The sequence below is a fragment of the Phaseolus vulgaris genome, chromosome 3 (genome assembly GCF_051622355.1).
Source record: "Phaseolus vulgaris cultivar YP4 chromosome 3, ASM5162235v1, whole genome shotgun sequence".
NCBI lineage: Eukaryota > Viridiplantae > Streptophyta > Magnoliopsida > Fabales > Fabaceae > Phaseolus > Phaseolus vulgaris.
In genome coordinates, this window is record NC_143500.1 from 32,309,913 (window position 1) to 32,335,020 (window position 25,108).

The following is a 25,108-nucleotide window of genomic DNA, read 5'->3' on the forward strand; positions in this document are numbered from 1 at the left end:
TAATCTGATTATGAGTTGAGTTTGATTTTTGCTCTCTCTACCCACTAAACAACAACTAACTTTTCATTTTTATAATCAATATGGAGTTACTTTTTAAGCATGATATAAGATAACCATTATTTTTGGACTAACTGGCTCCTAGTATACTTACACTGATTAAGCCTTTAATAATGCAGAATATTTTGTGTAGTGTTTATATACATGCTACAGTAGTATTATAGGATACAAGGGACCAAATGGAAAGTAGTGGTATTTATAGAGGGACCAGAAGGTAGCACTTCTGGAACAAAACTAACAAAGACAGTGCATGGGAAATGAACAAAAATACAAGACTAAATTATAACCCCTTTATAAAGGGAGATTAAAAGGAAAAGTAATATTTTGAAGGACCAAAAACACCATCCAGAATTCAATGTTCATTGTTCAGCACCAAAATGCCAGAAGTTACAAAACAGTTTTAAGCATTGAACTAATTGTTTCTGCTGAAATGATTGTAATGAACGAATAAATGAATGAGCAATAGGATACAACATAGATGTAAGATGATTAGCGGTAAGTTACATATAACCTAAACATTTAAGAAAGCTAAGACCTCAGAATCAACTGTTACAAGTATAAAAACATAGATATAATCTACTCACAGCATAGTGGTTGGCGTTCTTTCTGCAATTTCTCCCAAAGGCAAAGCACCATCCTTGGGCTTTGATAGTGGGCAAGGACATAATTTGATTCACATCCGGCATTATAAAACCTCTCATCATTCATATAACGCACTTCTTTCCCACCATTTGCGAACTGTTCAATCCATATGCCCATCGCAACATCTTCCAGTTTAAAGAGCTAAGAAATATATAACAAAAGGCAGTCAAATAAAGGTGATCTTCCATCAGAAGACATTGAAAATAATAAATAATACAAAATTTTGTTCAATAAAGACATTTATGACAGGGCGAACATAGGAGCAGTGCAATGATCACAATTAAACTTTTTTACTAATACACCCATATATAGTTAAGATAATACTGGAATTATACAAGGTTATCAAACTTGCGGGGTTCATCCTGAGTAAAATTGTTTTTTGGAAGACAAACAGACTTGCAGATGTATAACTTTAAGTTGAGAAACAAACAAATTAGAAAAACTGTGTTGCTCTCTTATTTGATGAGATTGAGTCTAATAAAATGGATAACTAAAGAAGGAGACAGTGTTGAGGTTGAAGATGATGGTGTAAATGTTGACTTAGCTGAAACAAGTTTAAATGATTCTAGATGCAGCTAATCTTGATAATAAATTTTTTTCATGATAATGTTGATGAACAATTTTCATCATAATCTCGGAGATGATTTTCTTAGAGGATTAGATGAATGAGACATTTAAACTTGATATGTTTTAGTTATTTAATTATCTTATCAGTTTGACAACTAATATTTTGTTGGTGTATGAACTTGTTTATTTTAATATTATAAAATTGGTATTATGAATATTTTTTTTATTAAATTTTGATATGAAATAACGAGTTGAGTCGGGTTTACAAGTCGAATTTGCACACCTCCCATGAGTTTGAGTAGACTCTCGAGTGTGATATCCTTGCTCTTATAGTAGTCAAACTAACTTATATAAATTAATCAAATACATAAGAACTAGCTTATTAGCCTTACCAAACACACCCTATATCTATTTATATATCTATGTAGCATACACCTAAACTTTTCTTGACCATTAGAGTTGGAATATTATCAATTTCCACACACAATAAAATTTATTTCCTACTGTAAGACCATTTATGTAGAAATAAAATTCACAAATAAAATTTTAATTCATAATATTAAATAGACATAATTAAAACTGTTATAGTCTTTAACACCCAGTAGACCAATATGCAACCCATATTATTATATATTGTAAACTATGAAATAAACAAAAAATTGTTACATTTTTTAAAAATTGTAAAAGCTTCTTAAAGCTCAATGGATCTCCAAACCGTGATCACGCACCTAAAATGTTTCAAACTTTAATACTTAAACACACTATTATTACAGTTAAAATATTATATATTACTATAAAATAAAATAAAAAATTGTTACAGTTTTTAAAACTCAGCTAAATTCCCCGATATATTATAAACTTATATATACATATATATACACACGTTTCTGTGCGCCGTTTATGCATGTTTAAAGAATGTTTAAATCAATATTGTATTTTATTTGGTACGAAGGGAATATATTATTATTTGTCTAAATAAAAAAGTTAAAGAAAATAGTAGAGGATATATAAATAATTCCTACATTCTCTTCTAAGTGTGCCGTTTCTGACAGATTTTTGTTTCTGTTTAGCTGGCATCTTCAAAATTCAACACAACATTGTTTACTATATTGTTATTTAGACAAAATATTTAATTAGGTTACATGTATACATTTATTTGATGTAAATATGAAAAGGGTAAAATAGAAAATCTCATAAACATTTTATTAAAGTCAAGAAATTTTTTGGTTTCTCCATAAACCTTAAGGACACTTAAAAAGGAACAGTGAGAATAATTTAAGGTACTATTAATTAAATAAAAAAATGAAAAAATGTTATTGTTTTAAATCTAATAAATTCTCTAATTTAATTTTGTAAAATTAAAATTCCTTCATTATTCTTGTACATTCTGCTCCAGAAATTTCCATTTTCTCAATGTCTCTTTTATCTTGACTTAACATTTTGTTTTCCTCGTTCTCTTATCATAGGTTGAGATAATATGTCAGGTGACTTACAACTAGCAAGAAGAAAGTTTTCACACAGTGCATCATCCAATGCATTTACATCATTGAATGAAAGTATGGATTAAGAGTCGATGCAAATTATCATGTGTTCTTTTTGTATTCTTTTTCAGTCTCTCATTCTACTGTCATTTATATTTTAAATTTTTTCATAAATTTTATCATGTTTTCCTTTCTTCTCCTAACATTTTCATTTTCTCATTGTATATTTTATATTGGTTTAACATTTTTTTTTCCTCATTCTCTTATCATGGTTGAGAGAAAAAAATATATAGCCCAGTATGTCTAAGGTGACTTACTATCAACTTTTTTTAAAAAAATTAACTACTTTGAAATTTATTTGATAAAAAATACTAATTAAAAAAAAAAACTTTAACAAGCATATCCTTGAAATATCGAAAAGACTCTAAAAAAAACACATTTTTAATCTGCCATCCTGTAATGGGAAAGAAGAAATTCTTACCTTGAGCTTTCTCTCTTGGTGGCCATTGACAATGAATTTTGCTATGTCTCGAGAGATAACATAGCCAGGACCATGTGCCCATAGTGGGTATGTATCATGTGGCCATTCCTGAAATTATAATAATTAAGAATATAAATAAATTTGGGGAAAATGATAATGTAATTAATTAATAGCACCATACAGGCATGAATACCTCCTCACTGATGTACCACTTGCTGCCTTCATCCCTCTGAGGAGATGATTTAGAAGATATGAGACCGTATAAGAGGCCTTTGGATGGCTTTTCTTTAAGGCTCGAAAGCACTTCATCAATCCTAACAAAGGCATCATCATCTGTTTTCATTATGTATTTAGAAGGGATGATTTTTGTCTGCAATTTTCAAAAATAAGACCACATTAAATACCTTGTAGAAAGTAATGGCCAAAATAGAGAGTCTACACAACTTTTAAATGATATATTTGAATAGATGGATAACAATTGTTCAATTGTTCAATTGTTGAAATCATTTTATGGTCTTGAAAAAAGTTACAGGCAACTTCTTGATTTTGATAAACAGATAAAGTTACAAAAGCCATTGCTTAGATAAAAAATGACACTGTCACAGAAATAAAGGTTGTTAGAAAGAATAACTCAGAATATCATTATTGGATCTTTATAATACAAAGTGTCTTACATGATCTTTTAGGACTAGGAATTAGTGTTTTTTATTTTTTATTTTGTATCACATCTTTCACAACAATTTCAATATAAGTTTACTGTTTTGATAATTCCTATTTCTTTTCTAATTTTGATTACTCTTTCAGTTGTATCCCTCAAGCTTTCCCCTTTCTGTTCTTGGGCTGTTTCTTGGCATTCTTAAGTTAGAACCATAATTACAGGAATAATTAACTCTTGAAGAGCTCTTAGAACTTTAATTAAAGTGTATACATGCAGATCAACCAGACCAAAAGTGCAATTTAAACCACCATATGCGTCAGGTAACATTTTAGCAACTGTACTGCTATCCAATGCTTTTGTTAAATATTTAACAAAAAAAATCAAAGAGACCAAAATTGTATAATTATGACATTTGAAGAATCAAAAGTGCAATTAAGTGTAAAACTTCATACCACACCAAAAAAAAGTGTATATATATACCTTCATACCACTCTATCTTAGGCTGTAAGCAGTTGACTCAATAATTTGAATCGAGATAAACAATAGCAATCCCAATATATTATGTGCATAATATCTTAATCAACTTACCCCCATAATGCAAATTGCAATTGTCTTCAAAGAAATCAAACTATAGTAATCTACAAAAGGCATTAATTGAATATCTCCATATGCTTGAGCTTCAGTCCATAACTCAAAATTAACCCTATTGTTCTTGTGCTGCAATAAAATCAAATAAATGTCACCCAACAATTATTTGAAAAGAGAAAAACATTTTAAAAAAATTGCTATAATTTAGAATGCTTGGTGGACTCCGAGATACAGAATTTTATGGGCTAGAGTGCTAGAGATCAGCAGCTTTGGTTTTAGCTTTCGATCACCATTTTCCTGTGCTAAAAACTAAAATAAATTAAATATTCATTTTAATAATGAATCCAACTTGAGCAATTCAGCTAATATCCCAACCACTTCATACTGTCATTCTACATAATGTAATTACTTGAGTATATTCCTTAATGAATATGGCACTAGCACTCCAGACCCCAGTTGTACTAAACTATTTTACAAATTGATCTAAGGAATCATAAAACAAAGCCAAGAGAAGAGCTTGACTTAGGAACCATTGACTGATTATACGTATAACAATGAAGGTCAGTATTCATCGATCCCTTTATAAACCAGCCAATTTCATCCATATTTCTTTCAAACAAAGAGAAGTGCATAAATAACCAGGAAAGCAGATCTTTAACAAAATTCTCCGAGGCAGAATTAGTGCTAAACTAGAACAAGAATTATACTAATGTATAGTTTCACTTGTACAAGTTTAAAATGCATTGCTTACAAGCCCAATGAAAAATCGGACAGCAACTTCTCCAGAACGTACAGCCTCATATTGCATCCAAGACCTCCTCAGGGCCATGCGACGCTCAAAGTTGTTTCCAGTAGAGAATACTCCAATTAACAAAATAAGCCTTTTTTTGGGGATTGAAGGAGCCTTCAGATTCTCAACATCAACAACTATATCATTATCTTCAGTAACAGGTAAACCTTTAGCCAGGATTGATAAGAGACTTAAACTGCCTGCTACTTTAATACTGCTGACTAACCACGGTTCAAGGTTCTGCATTCATATAAAACCTGTACAAGGTTAAAATGACTAGTCTATCAAAAGCTTTTGTTTTTAGCAGTATTTCTCTTCCCATACCATACCTCCCTATATGCAAAAGATGTTTCATGCCTTCCATTCACAGTCATATGAAATCCCTCTGAACCAACCCACAACGTGGAAGTGAAAGCATTACCCTCAGAAAAAGGGAAAATAGCATTTCTATGTGCACTTTCTGAGGAAATATTAGAAGGTACACTAGCAGGTTGACCAAAATTTCCATTCCCTTTGGTGTTACTTCTGACTGCTTGCACATTGCAGAGAACAAGTCCATCAACTACAACATCCAGTTAGATTATTTAGAAGTTACAGCAAAACTCCCTCTTAAACAATTGCACTCAAGAGTAATAATGGGTCCACAATAACACAAAACAAAAGAGCTTTTTGTTACGAATTATTATATGATTAGTCTTACAAAGCTATAGCCTATTGTAGAGGGGAAATGATATTTTTAAACAAGACATCATCCTGGTTACGATATAAATTTACAATTTTACATCCTCTACAAGAAAAGGAAGATATTTCTAGTTAAAAAGTGCTTTTTATCCATTATAGTGTGCAGAATAGACTAATTTAACAATTAAAGATCTATAACTGCTCATCACTTACAAAAATAAAAAATTCACGATTAAAATGAAAAATTACTAAATATACCTTCTTGGATGTTGGCAGACCCATGTGCAGGACACCTTTCCTCTTTTCCCCACCCTAAATCACTAGTCCATGTATTTTGAACAATATATGGTTCCTCTGTCATGTTTTCTCCTGGAAGACTCACATTATAATGCAAGATAACTGGAGGATTTGGCTCCCCTTCTAGCTCTTGCCCAGCAAGGCCAATCTGGAAGCTTCTGTTTTGTCCATTGGGGATTCCAATCAGTGTAATAGAAGAATCTACAACCAGACCACAGGGGAGATCAAGAGTGATTCCACTATCTAGTTCAGCCTTACCAGGTGAGGTCACAGAGAATGGGCAGTTTTGATTTTCAGGGCCATCCATCCTATTAACCTTAGAAGCTTTGTCCTTTTCAATGGTGGACAGCAACTCTTTCCATGCTACAGAAGCCTCTTTAATTCCTTGAGCCGTTTCATCCAAAGCATCTGACCTTGACAGCAAGGTACGTAAGGAATCCCAAATAAGCACAGAATCCATATCTCCTTTGGATAAATTTTTCATGCCATACAGATCATTAAGCCCTGCAACATGTACCAAATGTGGCCTTCTTGTTGGTTTCGGTACCCTTTTTAGTTCCATCTCGGAAGAGTTTACTGAAAGATTGCTGCTTTGTTTGATAGAATCATCTGGTGTATGGTTATTAAAGAAATTGTAGGCTGATTGTTTTGCTGACTGCTTCTGTGGCTGAATTCCTTTTAGGTTGTAGAGGAAAAACAACATCATACCCAAAGCTATTATCAACAGGCCTCCATACCACTTCCTCATTTTCAGTAAACCTTGAACTAAATATAGTTTTTTTCTGCATGCAGATAAATTACACAACTTTCACTACAAAATAAATGGATAGAGTCGCACCACCCACTCGATAAAAAAAATAAAAAAAAGAGCTTATTGACAGAATACAATCGATATGATCTAATCAATGGAGAGATCCTATTATAGTAATGAATTATCATCAGCGCTCCTTTTATGCCCTTTTGAAACTGATGATGGGGAAGGAGCACATCCAGGTTTTTCACATCCGCATAGGAAATCCATACCATAATAAGGCATGGTATATGAGTGGATGGGCATCAGAGTAACCTATTGAAATATTGAAAATGCATTACGAGCACAAGCACTTGATTTGCAATTTGGTGTTCAATTTACCATAATAGAGAGAAAGTGAATAAAGTTCAGATTATTGATACCATAAGCTCTATTCAATTTAGTCCTTGATATTATAATAAGAAAACCAAGTTCCCAATTATCAGAATCGACAATCAATTTTACCCTGAAATTGGTTTGACCAATCGGTCTCTATTAGTCCCTCAGATTACATAATCAATTACTTTAGTTCCTGCATGTGTTAACATTGACAAACTGATCGCTAAATTTAACACTCATCAATCAACTAGATACATACATTAGGAATCAAATGCTTGACGCACATCAAAGATAAGGATTATTAAATTGACCAATGTGTACCAAAGTCAAAGACCAAAATGACTATAGTAGTCAAGCATAGAGACCAAGTAGACAGATCCTTAACATCATGGACTAAATGACTCAGTTGCTAACTTCAGGGACAAAAACATGTACTTAAATGTAAGTAATGGTCACTGCAACTGATATTCAAGTTCTTTGCAGTAGAACTGAAACAACAGCCCAGAATAACATAATGTTCTGGTCAGCGTTTAATTCAAATCTTATGGGGCATAAGAAATTTTGTTGTAAAGCCTCCACCTTTATTTTTTTTTTCCTCCACAAAGGTGTACAAAAGAACAAGATCCGGAGAACGGAAGAGAGAGAAAAGAGGGACTGACCATTGAAATGGTGGTTTGAAGTTAGAGAGAGAGAGTGGGACGATGGGTGACACTGAAATTCCTCCATAGTTGCACCACCATTCCCATTTCCTTACTGCTACTCTACACCCACTGGACGACGTCGTCTGGTGTTTGGTGATGCGAAAGACATGGATGGACACTGTGGACACTAACCTAAATATGATGTATTGAACACATCCAATAACAGAGTGACACTCATTAATAAAAATAATGTTAAATTAAAAAGAAAAGGAGTTGTTTCATTTCATCTCTGACGTTGCATCTTCCAAATTTGAATGTGTTGTGAAGTATTTTCGACTAGGGAGTGAAAAAAAGCACAGAAAAATAAGTGAAAAAAAAAAATCATATTGTTTGGATTACGAAAGAAGAGTAAAAGGTAAGTCAAATACTAGTTTAAAAAACGGCTAATTCTCCTGGATTAGATTAATTCTGACTTACATTCAACATTTTTTTAAAAATTCTAAAATTTTTCTTGTCACTTGTATTTAAAAAAATATCGATATTTTGACACCTTTAGTAAGGTTTTCTAGAATACAACTAGGTGATATGTCAATTTTAATATTAAAGAAAGAGTGTGTGGGTTCCACTTGTTGAGTTGGAAAAATTATAACATTTGAAAGGTGTGTTTCTGAAAGGGTTATTGGAATGCGTTCGTGAAAGGGTTTGTCGAAGCAATAGGGATTTTAAATCCATTGATCGGTGCGTTTGAAAGGTAGGATTGTAGATTGTGAAGGATTGTGGACATCGTTTGCGTTTGAGGTTCTTCATTGCGAAAGAACAGGTTCGAATTTGTGTGCATTTTGAATTGGGAGGTTGTCGATTGGTGGGGTTTCAGAGTGTAGTGGTTTAGGGTTTTGGATTGGGCGCTAAACAATTGTGTGACGGTTATTGAAGGTAGAAAGACGTTTCATAGAGGTCTGTTGGCATTAGGGTTTTGGTTGAAGAGTGCAATTTCGAATCGAGTATGTATTTTGGTTCGTTTGCAATAAGCTTATTTGTTTGATTGTTTTGCTTTTGGTTTGATTTTCGTAGTGTAGCGTTGAGTGTAATGTAATTGCGTTTGATTGTTTGTTGTTGTGGTTTTTGAGTTTTGAATTTTTAATTGATTTGGATTTCATTGTTTTTTGTTTTTTGCTCTGCGATTTTTGGAGTGGTTTTCAACTTGTTGTGTGTGTTATGAGTTGCTGGTGATAGAATTTAATGTGAATGTTTGCAATGTGGTCTGTCTAGGTAAGTGGTGACCCCTTTTTATGTGGTCACCTATGAAAATTTGATATAATTTTTTTAAAGAATGTTAGTTAAAGAAAATTTGTATCATTATGAAAAAGTGCAATATGTAATGACTGTTAATCATAAATAAGTAAAATTGTTAGTAATCATCATTGTCATACTGTTCAATAAGAGGGTTTGATTACATAAAAATCATGAAAATGTGTAGATTGTTGGACATATTAGAAGAAAAAAAACAGAGAAGTGCTTGGAATTATAAATTTAGAGGAATAGAAAAGGAAATAATGCAAAAATAATGGACCAAAGAAGGATAAGTGGCAAATAGAATAGTGGTTGTAGGCCACCTAACATAGATTTGGTATAAAACCTTGTGTAGTTTAACTGAAAAGGGTCAATACGACTAAATTTATGCCATTGAAAAAATGAATTTAAAAAAAAACTTGATCTGCAAAATGCAATTTCGTTAGTTTGTTTGGTGTTATGGTTTTTGAGTGTTTAAGTTTAAATGCATTTGATTTTCATTGTTTTTTGTTGTGCGATTGTGGGACTGGTTTTGAAGTTTTTGTGGGTCGAGTAGGTTAGGGACTAAGTTAGTGGTGATAAAATTGAATGTGAATGTTAATGTCCTGAATTAGTGACATTGTCATGGGGAAGTGGTGATCCCTTTGTTTTTATGTGGTGACTTATGAAGCACTTTTTGCACTGTGACATTGTCTTACCACTGTTATGTTTGCATGTGATGTTTTGGTGTTGTGAGGGTTGAAAAGGTAGTGCACTGAGGCGATTGAAGGTTAGAGAATTGATTATTGTAAGGGTAGGTTCAAATGTAATTTGTATAGGTATTTATGCATTGCCTTGTAACCTTCAAAGTTAATGTTTGCATTTGGTTTTTTTAGGGTTGAGATGGGCAAGGAGGATGGGGAAGGGGTGAGATATGTGGGAATAGGTGGTGACCTGCCACCACGTATATGCATAGTTAAAATTCGTGTGCTTTTTATTAATTTCTTGCATGTATTTTGGTGGGGCAGTATTTATTTTGGTTTTTGTATAATTGAATTGTGGTGTTCATGGTTTTCAATTGATTAAGTAATTACTTGTTCAAGATATAATGTCAATTAGCGGATGTTCAGATGAGGAGGTTCTTATGATTGATCGTCATCCCGAGCCTCAAGCTAAGGTTTAATTGAAATGATGATTTGTGTTTTAAAGTAGACATGATGTTATATTTATTTTTTTATAATTTTATATATTAAAGTGTATTTTTATTTGATTTGATATACAAATGTTTAGGCATAATTGCATGTCAAAGTGTTTGGAATAAGCAATTAAGTTTGAAACGTGGGAACGATATTTCCTTAGAGGACTTTTGTAAGTTGTACATCCTGTTAGGTCTGTCAAAGTTTATTTTGCCTACTAGAATGAGTTTAGTTCATGATGGATTGTTTAACATTGTTAATGATTTAGACAAACTTGGTATGTATAATTGGGGGGTTTAGTGTATGACATTTTGGTTGATAGTTTGTGTTTGACTTCAAAATGGATGACCTAGGAAAGTATGTCGTCTATCCATGTGGATGGTTGTGTTTACCTCTTGCGGGTAATATGAAACATTTTTCTTATTGGTAAATGTTTGTAATAATTGTGCATGTGTTTGACTTTGTAATAAATGAATTTTTTGTATTCATTCTTCAGATATGGGCGATGGAGCATTTGTTCTCTTATAAGCGTCAAGTACCTAGGAGTGGAAATAAATATCCTCGTATCATACATTAGATGGATGTTAGAGTTGATGACCATGAACCTCGACGTGGTTTGCGTAAGAATAAGGTATGTCATTTGTATTGGAATTTGTATTACATTAATGTTGTTCTAAATGTAGATAATTAAGTTTGGAATTATATATGTCAACGAACATGTTGTTGTTGAGTTATGTGCTTCCAATGAAGAACTTTGTAGTGAATTTGTTCAAGAAGGTTTTCACCAAATTGGCTGTGGAATTAGGAAGAAGAAAACAACAAAGGATGAAGTTCGTGCAATGACGGTGAAAGTTGTTGAACTGATGCGCAAATATGAGGAACATGAAGTATTAATCACGAGTATGGAGAAAGAGGTCAACGACATACTTGAGTTAATTGCAAGTAGAAATTCGGTTCCTGATGATACTTGGTCGGAAGTAGTTGAAGTTGAACCTCTTTCAGTGGATTGCACATACTTCAAAAAGCCAAAAAGTAGTCACGAAGATGTAGATGAAGAGAAAAACTTACATGGAGATGAAGATCAACCAAATGAAGAAGTCAACATGTTTCCTAAAATGAACCATGAACCCAAGAAACGTTTCAAGACTGCTATTTTAAGTTAGTGAATGTATGGTTTATTGACATTGTTTAAACGATTGTAATTTGTGGTTTTGTACAATTTATGTTCTTATGAAATTGTGGTAACACAAATTTTTGTTGAAGATTAATTTATTGTGGAAACTCACAATGTGTGAGTGGAATAATTTTGTTATTCATTCATAAATGTTTATTGCCTTGGTCAGCTTTGCAACTATATTTGTGATTGTTTTGTATTGTTCAAATGTTTTTGTTGAACTTTGTAGTGAATGTGGTCAATTGTATTGTGTGTAAATTGAGTTCAGTGGATGTAGTTGGTGACCCATATGTATTTAAGTGCGGACTTGTGAAGAACTTTATGCATTGTTATGTTACAAAGTTTGCATGTGATTTTTTTGGTCTTTAGAGGGTCCACATGGAGTGCATTGAGCTTAATCCAGGTTATGCAATTCAATAGTGAAAGAGTACCTTCAAATGTGGTATGTGAATGTAAGTGGTCACCCCTTACTTTTTAGGTCGGGACCTATGAAGAACTTTATGCAGTGTGGTATAGACATTGAAGTTAATGTTTGCATCTCATTTTTTTTGTGTTTTGAGGGTTGAGATGGCAGTTCAGTGACCTCATTGCAGGTTAGGCAATTCAGTAGTGGAAGAGTAGCTTCAATTCTGGTGTGTGAATATAAGTGGGGACCCTTTCGATTTTATGTGAGGACCTCTGTACAACTTTATGCACTGCCATGTGATCCTCCAACTCAATGTTTGCATGTAATTGTTTTGGTGTTATGAGGGTTCAAATGGGACTCCAGTGAGGTCATTGGAGGTTAGACAATTGAATACTGGAAGACTAGCTTCAATTCTAGTTTGTCAATCTAAGTGGGGACCCCTTTGATTTTATGTCGGGACCTGTGTAGATCTTTATGCACTGTCATATGATCCTCCAAGTCAATGTTTGCATGTCGTTTTTTTGGTGTTGTAAGGGTTCAGATGGGACTCCAGTGAGCTCATTGGAGGTTAGGCAATTCAATACTGGAATAATAACTTCAATTTTGGTGTGTGAATGTAAGTTAGGACCTGTGTAGAACTTTATACATTGTCATATGATCCTCCAAGTCAATGTTTGCATGTCGTTTTTTTGGTGTTGTGAGGGTTGAGATAGGACTCCAGTGAGGTCATTGGAGGTTAGGCAATTGAATAGTGCTAGAGTACCTTCAATTCTGGTATGTGAATCTAAATGGGGACGCCTTTGATTTTATGTGGGGACCTGTGTAGAACTTTATGCACTGTCATGTGATCCTCCAAGTCAATGTTTGCATGTCATTGTTTTGGTGTTGTAAGGGTTGAGATGAGACTCCAGTGAGCTTATTGGTTTAGGCAATTGAATATTGGAAGACTAGCTTCAATTCTGGTATGTGAATCTCAGTGGGGACCCCTTTGATTTTATGTGGAGACCTGTGTAGAACTTTATGCACTGTCATGTGATCCTCCAAGTCAATGTTTCCATGTGGTTTTTTTGGTGTTGTGAGAATTCATATGGGACTCCAGTGAGCTCATTAGAGGTTAGACAATTCAATACTGGAAGAGTAACTTCAATTCTGGTGTGTGAATGAAAGTGGAGACCCCTTTGATTTTATGTAGGGACCTATGTACAACTTTATGCACTGTCATGTGATCCTCGAAGTCAATGTTTGCATGTCATTTTTTTTGTGTTGTCAGGGTTTAGATGGGACTCTAGTAAAGTCATTGGAGGTTAGACAATTCAATAGTTCTAGAATACCTTCAATTATGGTTTCTAAATCTAAGTGGGACCCCTTTGATTTTATGTGGGGACCTATGAAGAACTTTATGCACTGTCATGCGAGCCTCTAAGTGAATGTTTGCATCTGGTTTTTTTGGTGTTGTGAGGGTTATGCAATTAAATAGTGCAAGAGTAGCTTCAATTGTCCTATGTGAATCTAAGTGGGGACCCCTTTTATTTTATGTGGGGACCTGTGTAGAACTTCATGCACTGTGATGTGAGCGTCCAAGTGAATGTTTGCATATCGTTTTTTTGCATCACCCCAATTTGGTGAATATAGCAAACAATATGTCATTGAAATATAGGAAACAATATCTCATGCAAATGTTAATAATCGTCATTTAACATTATTCGACGTTACATAGAAGTTCGACCTGGATAACATTGATGAGTCTAATTCGTTATTCTTCGATGACCTTGAATAATAACTCCATCTTGTTTGCATATGAAAATACATCAGGAAGTGAAATGTTTGTCAATAAACATGGGCAACTTCCATTATACTTTGTAAAGTGTTGCTCATTTATGGTATTGTACCTCGAGTAGGTGGTGGAAGTCTTATTACTGGATAACAAGCACGAACTAAGTCCTCAGTGGGTAGACATATGTCAAAATTGAAAACTTACATGTATGACAATTTAATTAAAATCATGTAATGTAATGTAAAGAAAGCTATGATTCTATGAAGTAGACTTGTATTACACTTATGTTGTTTGATTACCTACCTTGACAATGTTGTTAAGAGTTATATTAAGGTAGAAGTTCCTTCGATTTAGACTGAAAATGTGAACCTAAAAAACACACAAAACTACTTCTATGAATGAGATCACATATGGAATTGTAAGAGAATTGGTTGTTTTTGGTGGATTTATACATTCTTTAAGACTAAGATAGAGCCAACTGCAATTAGACATCCAAATTATGCATCCATTAAGACCTTTCCATGAACACTTCCACTTGTAGTCCCCGTCGGATCCTGTAATGCAAAAAATTTAATATACAACTTCTTATGCACAATGTATGAAAGACTACATAATACGTATGTTACCTTAACCGTTATTAACATGTGTCTTAGACCAGTGGGTTTACATGATTTGATAACACAAGTTAGGAGTGGGAAAACATCTAACTCTTTCAAACTTCCCAGGGATGATATTTGTTCACAATCATGTCCATCAATTTGTCCTTCAAAATAAAATTAAAAGATCATAATAATTATATTTGGCGGTTGAATCATAAAAAGGTAGACTCAATATTACATTGGAATTGAAGGATTTTTTCTGCCCATTTCCATGGGTTGGATGTAAAATCACGCTCATAACTTTGTTGACCTATACGGTTTATAAATTCTTGAGTGTTTATTGCATCGTCAGAGTTCCAATTAAGAATCACGACTTGCACATTACCAGCTGGTCCCGAAATGACATTAGCAGGAGAATTGCAACGACATACAAAACTACCAATGTCCTTGTCGTCGATATCAAGTCGTTCCCATGGCTCCATTTGGAATGGATGTTTACATAGAATTTCTTAAGAATGTCATGCAATTTATGTATGACCGGTGCCCACGCCTAATGGTTGAAGGATGATTGACTATGGCTGAAGTGCATTGTGCAAATAACTTTAGGTCATGTCAATTAATTAACATAATAGGAAAACAAATTTATTTTTAAAAATTTGTTAGGTGAGCTGCAGTAAGTCTACCTAAAAAGTAGATCAAATACTACTTTTTTAAGCTATAAAGATGGAAATAAAGCTTCGATTGAAGTACAATTTTGTAGGAGGTAGGTGGCCTCCTTAAATGCTCACCTTCCCCACAAATAATATTATATTCGTGGAATTTATGTTACCAAATTTCCATCTCCGTGCACACAATAAAGACAAAAAAATCGTGGGCTTCATCAAACTACATGAGCGTCCGGGTTCCATTGCAATTCTTTCGAAAGTGAAGACATACACACGTGGTTCTTTCATTCACTGCCATCGTTCTTGTTCAGGACATTTACTACACATTCAACTTTGCATAACCATTCAAGGGATTGAAGGTACAGTTACATTCAATATAGTTTCATTGTTGGGTGGAAAGTCATTAAATTTTTTTTCCTTCCATTCCATTGACGTTTTTGCCAATTCTATGGTGCATTGAATTTTTTTGTTCCATTCTCACCCACATTGAAGTCTCCTAATGGTGCCACTGTGACACACACATTGCAACTTATTAGTTAGGTGGTTGGACTGGATGTGGCTTTTGCAAATTGCAACAAGTTATGCTAAAATTGTTTACAAATTTTTTGTATGCATGGTATGTATACTTTATAAAAACCTATTGGATGAAAAAGTCAATGCATTTAAAATCTTAAAATGAATTAGTATTCAATATTTTTGTTTTGGTTAATAGATTTCTTGCGTCTTTAGATCTTTAATATTTATTAATTTTTCACAATGGCTTCTGGTAAAATTTCGTAAACAACAACTACTTTTGTTTCTTCTGCAATCCACGTTTGAGGTGTGTGGATGAGAATCCAAAACACAGCTGTTGATCTATCCCAATTCTATATGAATAGGTTATTAATAAGTTACTGCAAAATGTTAAATAATTCATAAAACTATTCATAGCTTTAGCCAAATTGTTAATACATTCAATGTAAAATCATATTCCTTAGTCTTGATAGTTTTATCTTTTAATGTATATTTAGAAGGAGAAAAAAAGGAACACGATGAGTTACTTTTAGGGAGACTTCTCTGTGTCTAAGAGTTAGCATAAAAAGTTTGTTTTGTCTTCCCTTTAGTTAATTTTTTTTTATCAATTCAAATGTATCTGAAATGTAGAATTATTTTTTTCATTGTTTCAAATATTGAAGTCAAGTTATATGAAGAAATTTGTATTGATATGCATTTATCTTTTTCGTTAATGTAATTTAAGCTAACCATAGTATGCACAACCTTTTAAACTGCACAGTTCTAAGTTAATGGAAAATTTGTCACTTGATGACATTTCCTTCTTTGAAGAATCTTAGCATTGGAACCCTTTAAATGTTGATGATTCAGTGGCAAATATAGTTGATGAATCAGATTCTCATATAAATGTTCATGACACAGTTCCAAATGTAGTCCATGAATCCGTTCCTACAGTTGGAATGTGTTTTGACACTACAGATGGCGTCAAAAGTTTTTACTGACAATATGCCATTAAAAAGGGTTTTGCCATTAGAACACGAAGTTCAAGGAAAGGACTTGCAAGGAATTGAGGTACTTTATCTTGGCATGTGAAAGGGCAAGAAAATACGTGTCTGCGATTCCTCCCGAAATGAACACTCGCCCTACTCAGATTGTTGAATGTCCAGCTCGTATAACTGTTGGCTTAAAAGAAGGGAAATGGTATATTATGTTCGTACATGAGGAAACACTCACATGATATGAGCCCCACGAAGTCTAGATTGTTTCACGGTAATAGGAAAATAAGTTTACACACAAAAATAGTGCTTGATATAAATGACGATGCTGGGGTCCATATAAATAAGACTTTTAGGTCTTTTGTGTCTACTGCTAGTGGTTATGAGAATCTTGACTTTGTTGAACGAGATGTGTGTAATTATGTTGCCCAAAGTAGGAGAGTATTGAGGAAGGAAGGTGATGCAAAAGCTCTTTTAAGTCATTTTTGTCGGATGAGGGAATTGAATCCATAATTTTACTTTGACATTGATTTGGGCGATGATAACTGACATGTATTTTGGGCTGATGCTAGAAGCAGGGCAGCATGGGATAGTTTTGGAGACATTTTATGTTTTGATACCACATACCTAACAAATAAGTATGATATGCCATTTGCACCTTTTGTTAGTGTAAATCATCACGATCAATCAATATTGTTGGGATGTAGACTCCTATCTTCTGAGGACACAAATGTATTTGTGTGGCTTTTTCAGAGTTGGTTGCGTTGCATGTCATACAGGCCCCCCGTAGGCATTGTGACCGATCAATGCAGGGCAATGAAAAATGCAGTTGAAGTTGTTTTCCCAAATGCACGACACAAGTGGTGTCTCTAGCACAATATGAAAAAAATATCAGAAAAACTTCAAGAATATAGTTAGTACAAGGAAATCAAACGTGCAATGAAGATAGTAGTCTATGAGTCCACAAATGTTGATGATTTCTTGTCTTCATGGGCGAATTTCATAAATACGTTAGACTTAAGTACAAAACGATTGGTTGAGTACGTTATTTGAAGAACGACAACGTTGGGTTCCTTGTTATCTGAAATCATTTTTTTGGGTCGGAATGTCAACAACGCAGAGGAGTGAAAGCATTAACGCTTTTTTTATGGGTACATTAATTCAAGCACAAGTTTGCAACAATTTGTGCACTAGCATTGAAAGACAGTTCCAATCACAATACACACATGCAAAATTCAATGAAGTGCAAGCTGAGTTTATAGGAAAAATGAATTGTGTTGTTAATAATGCCTATATTGAGGGTGATGCATGTCGCTTCACTGTTATAGAGGAGCCATTCCGAAATGGTCAACCAGAACACCGTAATGTAGTTGTTCTTTTTCACCGGCAACACCTAGATGTATGTTGCACTTGCTTGTTATTTGAATTCAGGAGAATTTTGTGCCGACACTGTCTCATTGTCCTTGCCCAAGAAAAAGTCACAAAAGTTCCAACAAAGTATGTATTGGTAAGGTGGAGTAAAAACATAAGACGAAAGAACACGTACATAAGATCATCCTATGGCACAAAAGATAAGGATCCACAAGTTGAAAGGTATGATGGGTTGTGCAAGAAGTTTTATGACATAGCTGAACATGCCAGCAGGGAAAATAATATAACAAAACTCTTGCATAAACATCTTGACACATTTATGATGGAATACGGTCAACGAAGACATGATAAAGATACAACAAAGCATAACATGTGTGGAGGTCCTGAACAAGCAACACCAAGTATTCCTACCACAACAGTGAACATTAACGGTGATGTCCGTAGCCCTATAGTTGTGAAAAGAAAGGGTCGGCCGTGATCAACACGAAAAAAATCTTGGTCTGAAAAGGCTCCGAGAAGAAAAAATAGATGTACTAGACGTCAACTTCCATGTCATCGAACTACGGTTAATTAAACTATTTCTTTTGATTACCTTTTTGTCAATGTCTTTAGTATGATGTCTGAAATGTAAATATTATATCTAGTTCACCATTAATTGCCTCAGGAAATTGAGCAAGAAAGATATGTGGGAGGTGTTTCTTCGGTGTTGACCAATGAAACTGAAGTGAACATGAATACATTGAATGGGATGAGTCATGCAATTCCAGGGGTACGTGTAAATTGTATTTGTTGTTGTAGTCATTCACTATTTTGGACGTTTTGAAGTTGTTGTTTTGTTGAATTAGTACAATTAAATTGTAGGTGTCAAGTACAGGGTCTGTTGGCTTTCTTTCACTGTTGAACTCAGTCGACACTAATTTACCAATTTTCCAACAATCAAGTGCATCACAGTTGTTTAGGTTTGCTACCCAAGCCAACAAATGTTGTATACATTTAAATTTGTTCATATAACTTAAATTAATTCTTTGGTTGCAGGTTGTAATGAAGGAAGCACAAAACTTTTTGCACACAAGGAAGTGCTTAATATGAGATAAGAGAGAACCTTTATGATTTTTTCTGCATCACAACTCTTAACTACCATAACATACAAGGGATACATTTCTATATGTATTGAATATATTTATTGTGGTGTAAGTTTAACTTACAAATGAATTTCATGTCTTCTTTGTTTGAATACATGGTTATATAAAAACCACTATTGCACCAGTTGGTTGTACGTCGGGAGATGAACAGAATGATATGCATGATATGTTCAAAATACAATCATTTATAATTTATTGCATTGAATTTGATAGAAATGAATGGCAATTAGGTTCCTGAAAAAATAATATTAATCCCCTCCCCTGTGCCCTTATAACATATTGTCCAACCATTCATCAACCCAAATACAACCCGAGGCTTCACAAATATGCTTTATTGCAACTGCCCCAATCTCGTTAAATCCACGCCACATTGCCATGACCATGCAGAAACCTTGTCATGTGTCCCCACTTACACTACAAGGGTTCATATGACCACCACAACATGCCTTCACCCACCCAATTCACGTTCATACCCTCCACCTAGGTGCCTTCACACACATCATGCACTGACAAGTGCTGAATCCCAAAAAGCAAGATGAAAACAATGACCACACAAAAACCTTGTCATAGGTCCCCACTTACACTACAAGGGTTCCTATGACCACCATTACATGCCTTCACCCACCCAATTGACTTTCATTCCCTCCACCTAGGTGCATTCACACACATCATGCACTGCCAAGTCCTGAATTCCAATGACCAAGATGAAAAAAAACACCATGCACAAACCTTGTCATGGGTCCCCAATTATTGACACCTGGGTCCCCACTTACACTACAAGGTCTCCTATAACCACCACTACATGTCTCATTCACCCACCCAATTGACATTCATACCCTTCACCTAGGTGCATTCACACACATCATTCAGTTACCTGTATGTCGAACACTACCAATAATTTTTTTCACTCAACAAACAACATTCAATATCGGTGAATCTATTAACATACAACTTCACATTCTTCCGTCCAATGACACATTTGTGCCGAAAATATGATATATAACAATAATACACTATGTACAATGCATACCTGCTTACACAAAAACAATAAAGAAATTTCTTGCATTCCATTCAAATCATACTTTAATTAAATAACTTAAATCAAATTGAAATTGCTTCCATTCATCAAAGAAATGTATATACATAGTTCACTTGTAGTCATAATAACTAACATTTTTGTAAATCATAACAAAACTGTAAAATTACAAGGAAAAAATGTCATCAAGATCAAGGCCAATCCACTACCAAATCTGTCAACACGGTTTGTCGTTCAACATTACGTTCATCCAACACCCAAGACAAAAGCATTTCTTGATGAAACTGTAGGAGGTCCTTTGAATAATATATGATGGAATCAGTTTCCAATGACCAAACTCTAAATTAAATGTGTAAACTCATCAAAATAACTATTACCGTAGTATAATCGGGAAAGATATTCTCATCCAAGTGCTGTGAACCATTCCACAACTCGATATATTTGACAACTAATATGCCACAGTCATAACTGCATAGAACAAATAAATTTTTAACCCTAAACAAAAATTCTAAATATTAAGTCCAAACCAATTAAAATACATATAACATTAAAATAAATAACACTATTACTATCAACACTAACTCATTTGGTTGTAGGGGAACCTTTTCTTTTATCAATGAAATTTGAGAACCACTCTTTCTAGAGAAGTCATCAATAATTTCAAAAAGATGTTGTAGTCGACCAATCTACAACATGCAATTTAACAAGAATTATAAACAAATCCAAACCAAATAAATTCATTAACTATTGAAGAATATGCAACTATTTACCATTGCTTTATCAATCCTCTCTTGACCTTCAATTCCATCACCAATGGAGTCCAACACATGCAATTGCCTTGTCTGACAATTGAGTGCGTACAACCACCAATGGTCATTGAACACAGTTGGCACAAAGACCTACAAAACAGTCCAAAATTTAAATTGACAGTCAACATGAGCATTCTAAACAACACCAACAAATTTTACACAAAACATGACTAATACTAACTTACAAAATGACAATAACATATTCCCTGATATGGGAATAAACCATTCCCATAAAATGACATGTAATTAGAACTGGACCACGAAATATGTCCCCCATTCATGTTCATCTCCTCAATTACACGAGTCTACAACAAACAACTCTATTATTACTATTACCAAAAACTTAAAACAGATAAGAAGAAATTTAAATCACACTAATCGTAAAAAACAGATTGAATGAAAACTGATTCAGCACTCCAAATTTCACAATTTGATTCAAATTTAACAACCCGGTTACAAATAACATTACCTACAACCACATTCAACATAACTATGTAAATAATATAAGCAAATACAAAAAACACAACAATATGTAAAATTTTACCATGTTGTCAACTCTAGACCGCGACCTTAATGATTGCAAATTCAGGCTCGTCAAAATATTGTTTTGTATGTCCAGAGTAACACTACAAAACATTTAACACCAAATCATCAATCATGCAATAACAACAAATAAAGTAATGACTAAATTACTTATGTTGGAGAATCAATATATTTACTTATCGTTTCATGTCAAACTTAAATGCAAAAAATGTTTTCATCTCCAAAATATCTAAACTGCATGACCTTGAACCAGTACAGGTTGCACTTGGAGAGGTTGGGTTGGGTTCACGCACGAATCCAACTGACCACTGATTTTCTTTAACAAGCAGTTGTCGGACCTCTTTAAGTTGCTTATCTAAATCAACAATTCTATTCTGGTTATCTGCAACTTTCTTCTAACAAACTTCCTGTTGGTCAAGTAAGTTGCCCACTCACTTGGTCCAACACTACCTTTCCCAACTCCCTCATCTGAATCAACTAAGGCTTCTTTCACAATTTTTAAACCTGCCTCTTGAGTAGTGACTGACCAATTCCATACAATCTGAAAAAAAATAATAACTTATAATTACTGCAAAAGCATGTACAAAAAATTTAACAAATCAAAAAAATACCTCAGCAGATAAAAAAGGTTTATGTAACCTTCTTCCATGATTATTTACACACGGTCAGTGCAAAAATCGTGGAAAACCAATACACTTGGCACAATCACCAACACCCACATGGTGAACCGCCCACACCTATTTCCAAAAAAAATAATACACAAGTAAATAACATTTAATCAAAATGACCAATTCATTAAAAAAACATAATTGTACAAATTTTCACTAACCTACAAGATGGCAACACAACCTACCAAATATATTTCACTAGCATTCTTCTCTTGATAGTACACTTCGGATGCCCTCGTTAAACTTGTACATAATACATTAAAAATTGCACCCCCAGTTATATAAATCTAGCGCATCTAAATTGTCTAACAATTTAAAAGCAAAACAACTAAATGTCCTAGAAATCCTAAGAACATAAAAAACACACAACCCAAGTAATATGTATAACCTACAAAAATTGTCTACACTTTTCTTTCTATTCAATATCTTGTCCCCCAACTTTTTTAAAATTGTTTCTAATTTAATTTCCTCCCCATCATCAAACAACCTATTCACCAAACCTCCCCCATCATTCTCCATTTTCACCTCCTCCCCCACAACTGACAATCCTAATACAAAACATACATTAACAACTGAAAAAGGAAGTAAACCTTTTGTAATCCTAAATGCATTGTTATCGGATGACCATCTACTTAGCAACTCTCTCAGAAGACTGTTTGAAATGTCCAATACCTTGTCCATTTCAACCATCCACTTAAATGGAGTTTCTTGTATCCTTTCTCGTTGATAGCTAGCTGGTAAGGTTATGGTTCACATGAACAATATATTGAGTTTGCACATTGTGCCTAACTCGTACCTGCAAAATAACAAAATAAAACAAGACCATATTTATTTTTTCAACAATGACACTTCTTAAAGTATTAAAATAATATGCACAAAATAAATAAAAAAAGTACCTTCAATTCAGCTTTTGCATGGGAGACAAAATTCTTGGACAATGAACTTTCCATTCTCTAAACCTTAAAAAACAATTCATTTAATAAAAAACAAAACAGAGAACACAATAAGTAACACAACAAAAAATTGAAAAGCTCACAAAAAACACATAAAAAACCAACTTAGTTCTCATACACAATACAAAAAACAACATGCGAACATTTAGTTAAAATGTTACATAACACTGCAAAAAGTGCTCCATAGGTCACCAAATAAAAATAAAAGGGTCACTACTTACATTTACATACCACATTTCAAGCTGCCCTTAGAATTATCGTTTGTGTAACCTACACTGACCTCACTGGACTCTCTATTCAGCCCTCACAACAACCAAATAGGACATCCAAACATGACAGTGCAAAAAGTGTTTCACAGGTCACCAAATAAAAGCGAAAGGGTCACCACTTCTATTCACACACCACATTTCAAGTTGTCCATACAATTATCATTTGTCTAACCTACAATAAGCTCACTGGACTCTCTTTTTGGCCCTCACAACACCGAAAAGGGACATGCAAACATTTATTTCAAAGACAACTTGACATGACAAAGTTTTTCATACCCTAAACCACATAAAAATGAAGAGATCACCACTTAGCTACACATATCACATTTCAAGCTACCTTTAAAATAATCAATTGTTCAACATATTCAATGAGCTCACTGGACTTCCTTTTGAACCCTCACAAAAACAAAAAAAAAAGACATGAAAACATTCACTTGTAACACATCACAGTGCAAAAAAGGGCTTCACATAAAACAGAATGGGTCATCATTTGTCCATGTCACTGTCACTAATTCAGTACACTGACATTCACATTAAATTCTATCACCGGTAACTCACAAGACACAAAGAGTTCTAAACCAGTCCCAAAATCGCAGACCACAAAATATTAAACAATGAAATCCAAATCAGTTCAAACTTCAAAACCTAAAAACCACAACACCAATCCTTCATGATAAAGTTTAATACTATTTCTCAATAATACAAACTTTCAAATGAAAACAAATATACAATGATTAGGTTTCAGTCCAAAAATAATATCAATCATCAAAGAAGAGAACAACACACACAACAGAAAAACTCACGTACTAAAACCCTAAATAAACCCTATATCGCAGAAGCCACCACCACAAACAACCCACTATAAACCCTAAAATGCAAGAAAAATCAAAATAAACCCACTTACCTTCTTGTTGTTCCTCACACTTCAGTCACAACCTCTCACACACCACCACAACCTAAATCGTAAACCACCACAACCTAAACCCTAAACCACTGCAACTTCGCACTGCGACGTCGTCGCCCTTCGCACTACGCCGCTGTTACCCTTCACACTTTGTCGTCGTCGCCTTTTGCAGTTGCAATGTTCGTTCCAAGCACTCTTTCCCGTTGGTCCTCTCTTCCACGAATGTACTACTCAATTGCGCTTTTGGTAATTTAAATATCCCATATGCCTTTCTCATTTTATCGAAATGACCCTGCCACGTAATCACCCTCTTTGCCTTTCTCATTTTACAAAACTGCCACTACCACTTAATCAAAGTTCTCATGTCAGCGCGTTGTAATCTGGCGCAAGGGGCTTGGGGATGTTGAAAAACCATTTTCCATTTAAAAAAGATGTAGAGGAGCTCCTTGAGCATGGTGGTCCAATCGGGTCGACCCACAACCCGCTAGTCAAAAACGCAGGACGAGCTTAGTTTTTCAAGCCACTAAACTGCTTCAACCCGTCCCGCATAACTCGTAGCCCGCGCGGGCCAACCACGGGATGAGGCGGGCTGGCTTGCTAGCCCGCAAAAAAAAAATTGTATGTTGACTTGGGTTGGGCTTGGCAGTGATAACTTGGACTAGAAAAAAAATATTAATGTTTTTGAATTAACTATGTTAATTGTAATGGTGTTTATGTTTAATGTTTTTAAATTAGTTATTTTTAATGTTTTGAAATGGAAGAATATTGATATTTGATTTTTATCTTAATTGAATTATTGATGTTTGACTATGTTTGAAATGGAAGAAAAAA

General features: G+C 34.1%; 1 protein-coding gene across 2 annotated transcripts; it reads right to left on the bottom strand.

Moving 5' to 3' along the window:
- Window positions 1-379: 379 nt before the first annotated feature.
- On the bottom strand, window positions 380-8,465 carry LOC137807053 (Galactosyltransferase family protein). Of its 2 annotated transcripts, none has more exons than XM_068607477.2 (8): window positions 8,031-8,465; window positions 6,204-7,024; window positions 5,594-5,826; window positions 5,226-5,504; window positions 4,475-4,603; window positions 3,422-3,598; window positions 3,229-3,336; window positions 380-840 (listed from the first exon to the last, which is right to left on the bottom strand). In XM_068607477.2, exons 2-8 carry the CDS (start codon window positions 6,988-6,990, stop codon window positions 634-636), a joined length of 1,920 nt encoding a protein of 639 aa, XP_068463578.1. In that variant the 5' UTR covers window positions 6,991-7,024; window positions 8,031-8,465; the 3' UTR covers window positions 380-633. The 2 variants fall into 2 exon arrangements, with proteins under 2 accessions (XP_068463578.1, XP_068463580.1); XM_068607479.2 differs by having other exon boundaries at window positions 5,594-5,793; window positions 8,031-8,399.
- Between the last annotated feature and the right edge of the window lie 16,643 nt (window positions 8,466-25,108).

Bases quoted from the DNA above. Each gene is read 5' to 3' on its own strand.
- LOC137807053 (XM_068607477.2), bottom strand. From the start codon at position 6,990: ATGAGGAAGTGGTATGGAGGCCTGTTGATAATAGCTTTGGGTATGATG. The intron at 5,827-6,203 runs GTATATTTAGTA...TGGATGTTGTAG, and splicing joins GTCTGCCAACATCCAAGAAG to TTGATGGACTTGTTCTCTGC. The intron at 841-3,228 runs GTAAGAATTTCT...TATATTTCTTAG, and splicing joins ACCAAGAGAGAAAGCTCAAG to CTCTTTAAACTGGAAGATGT.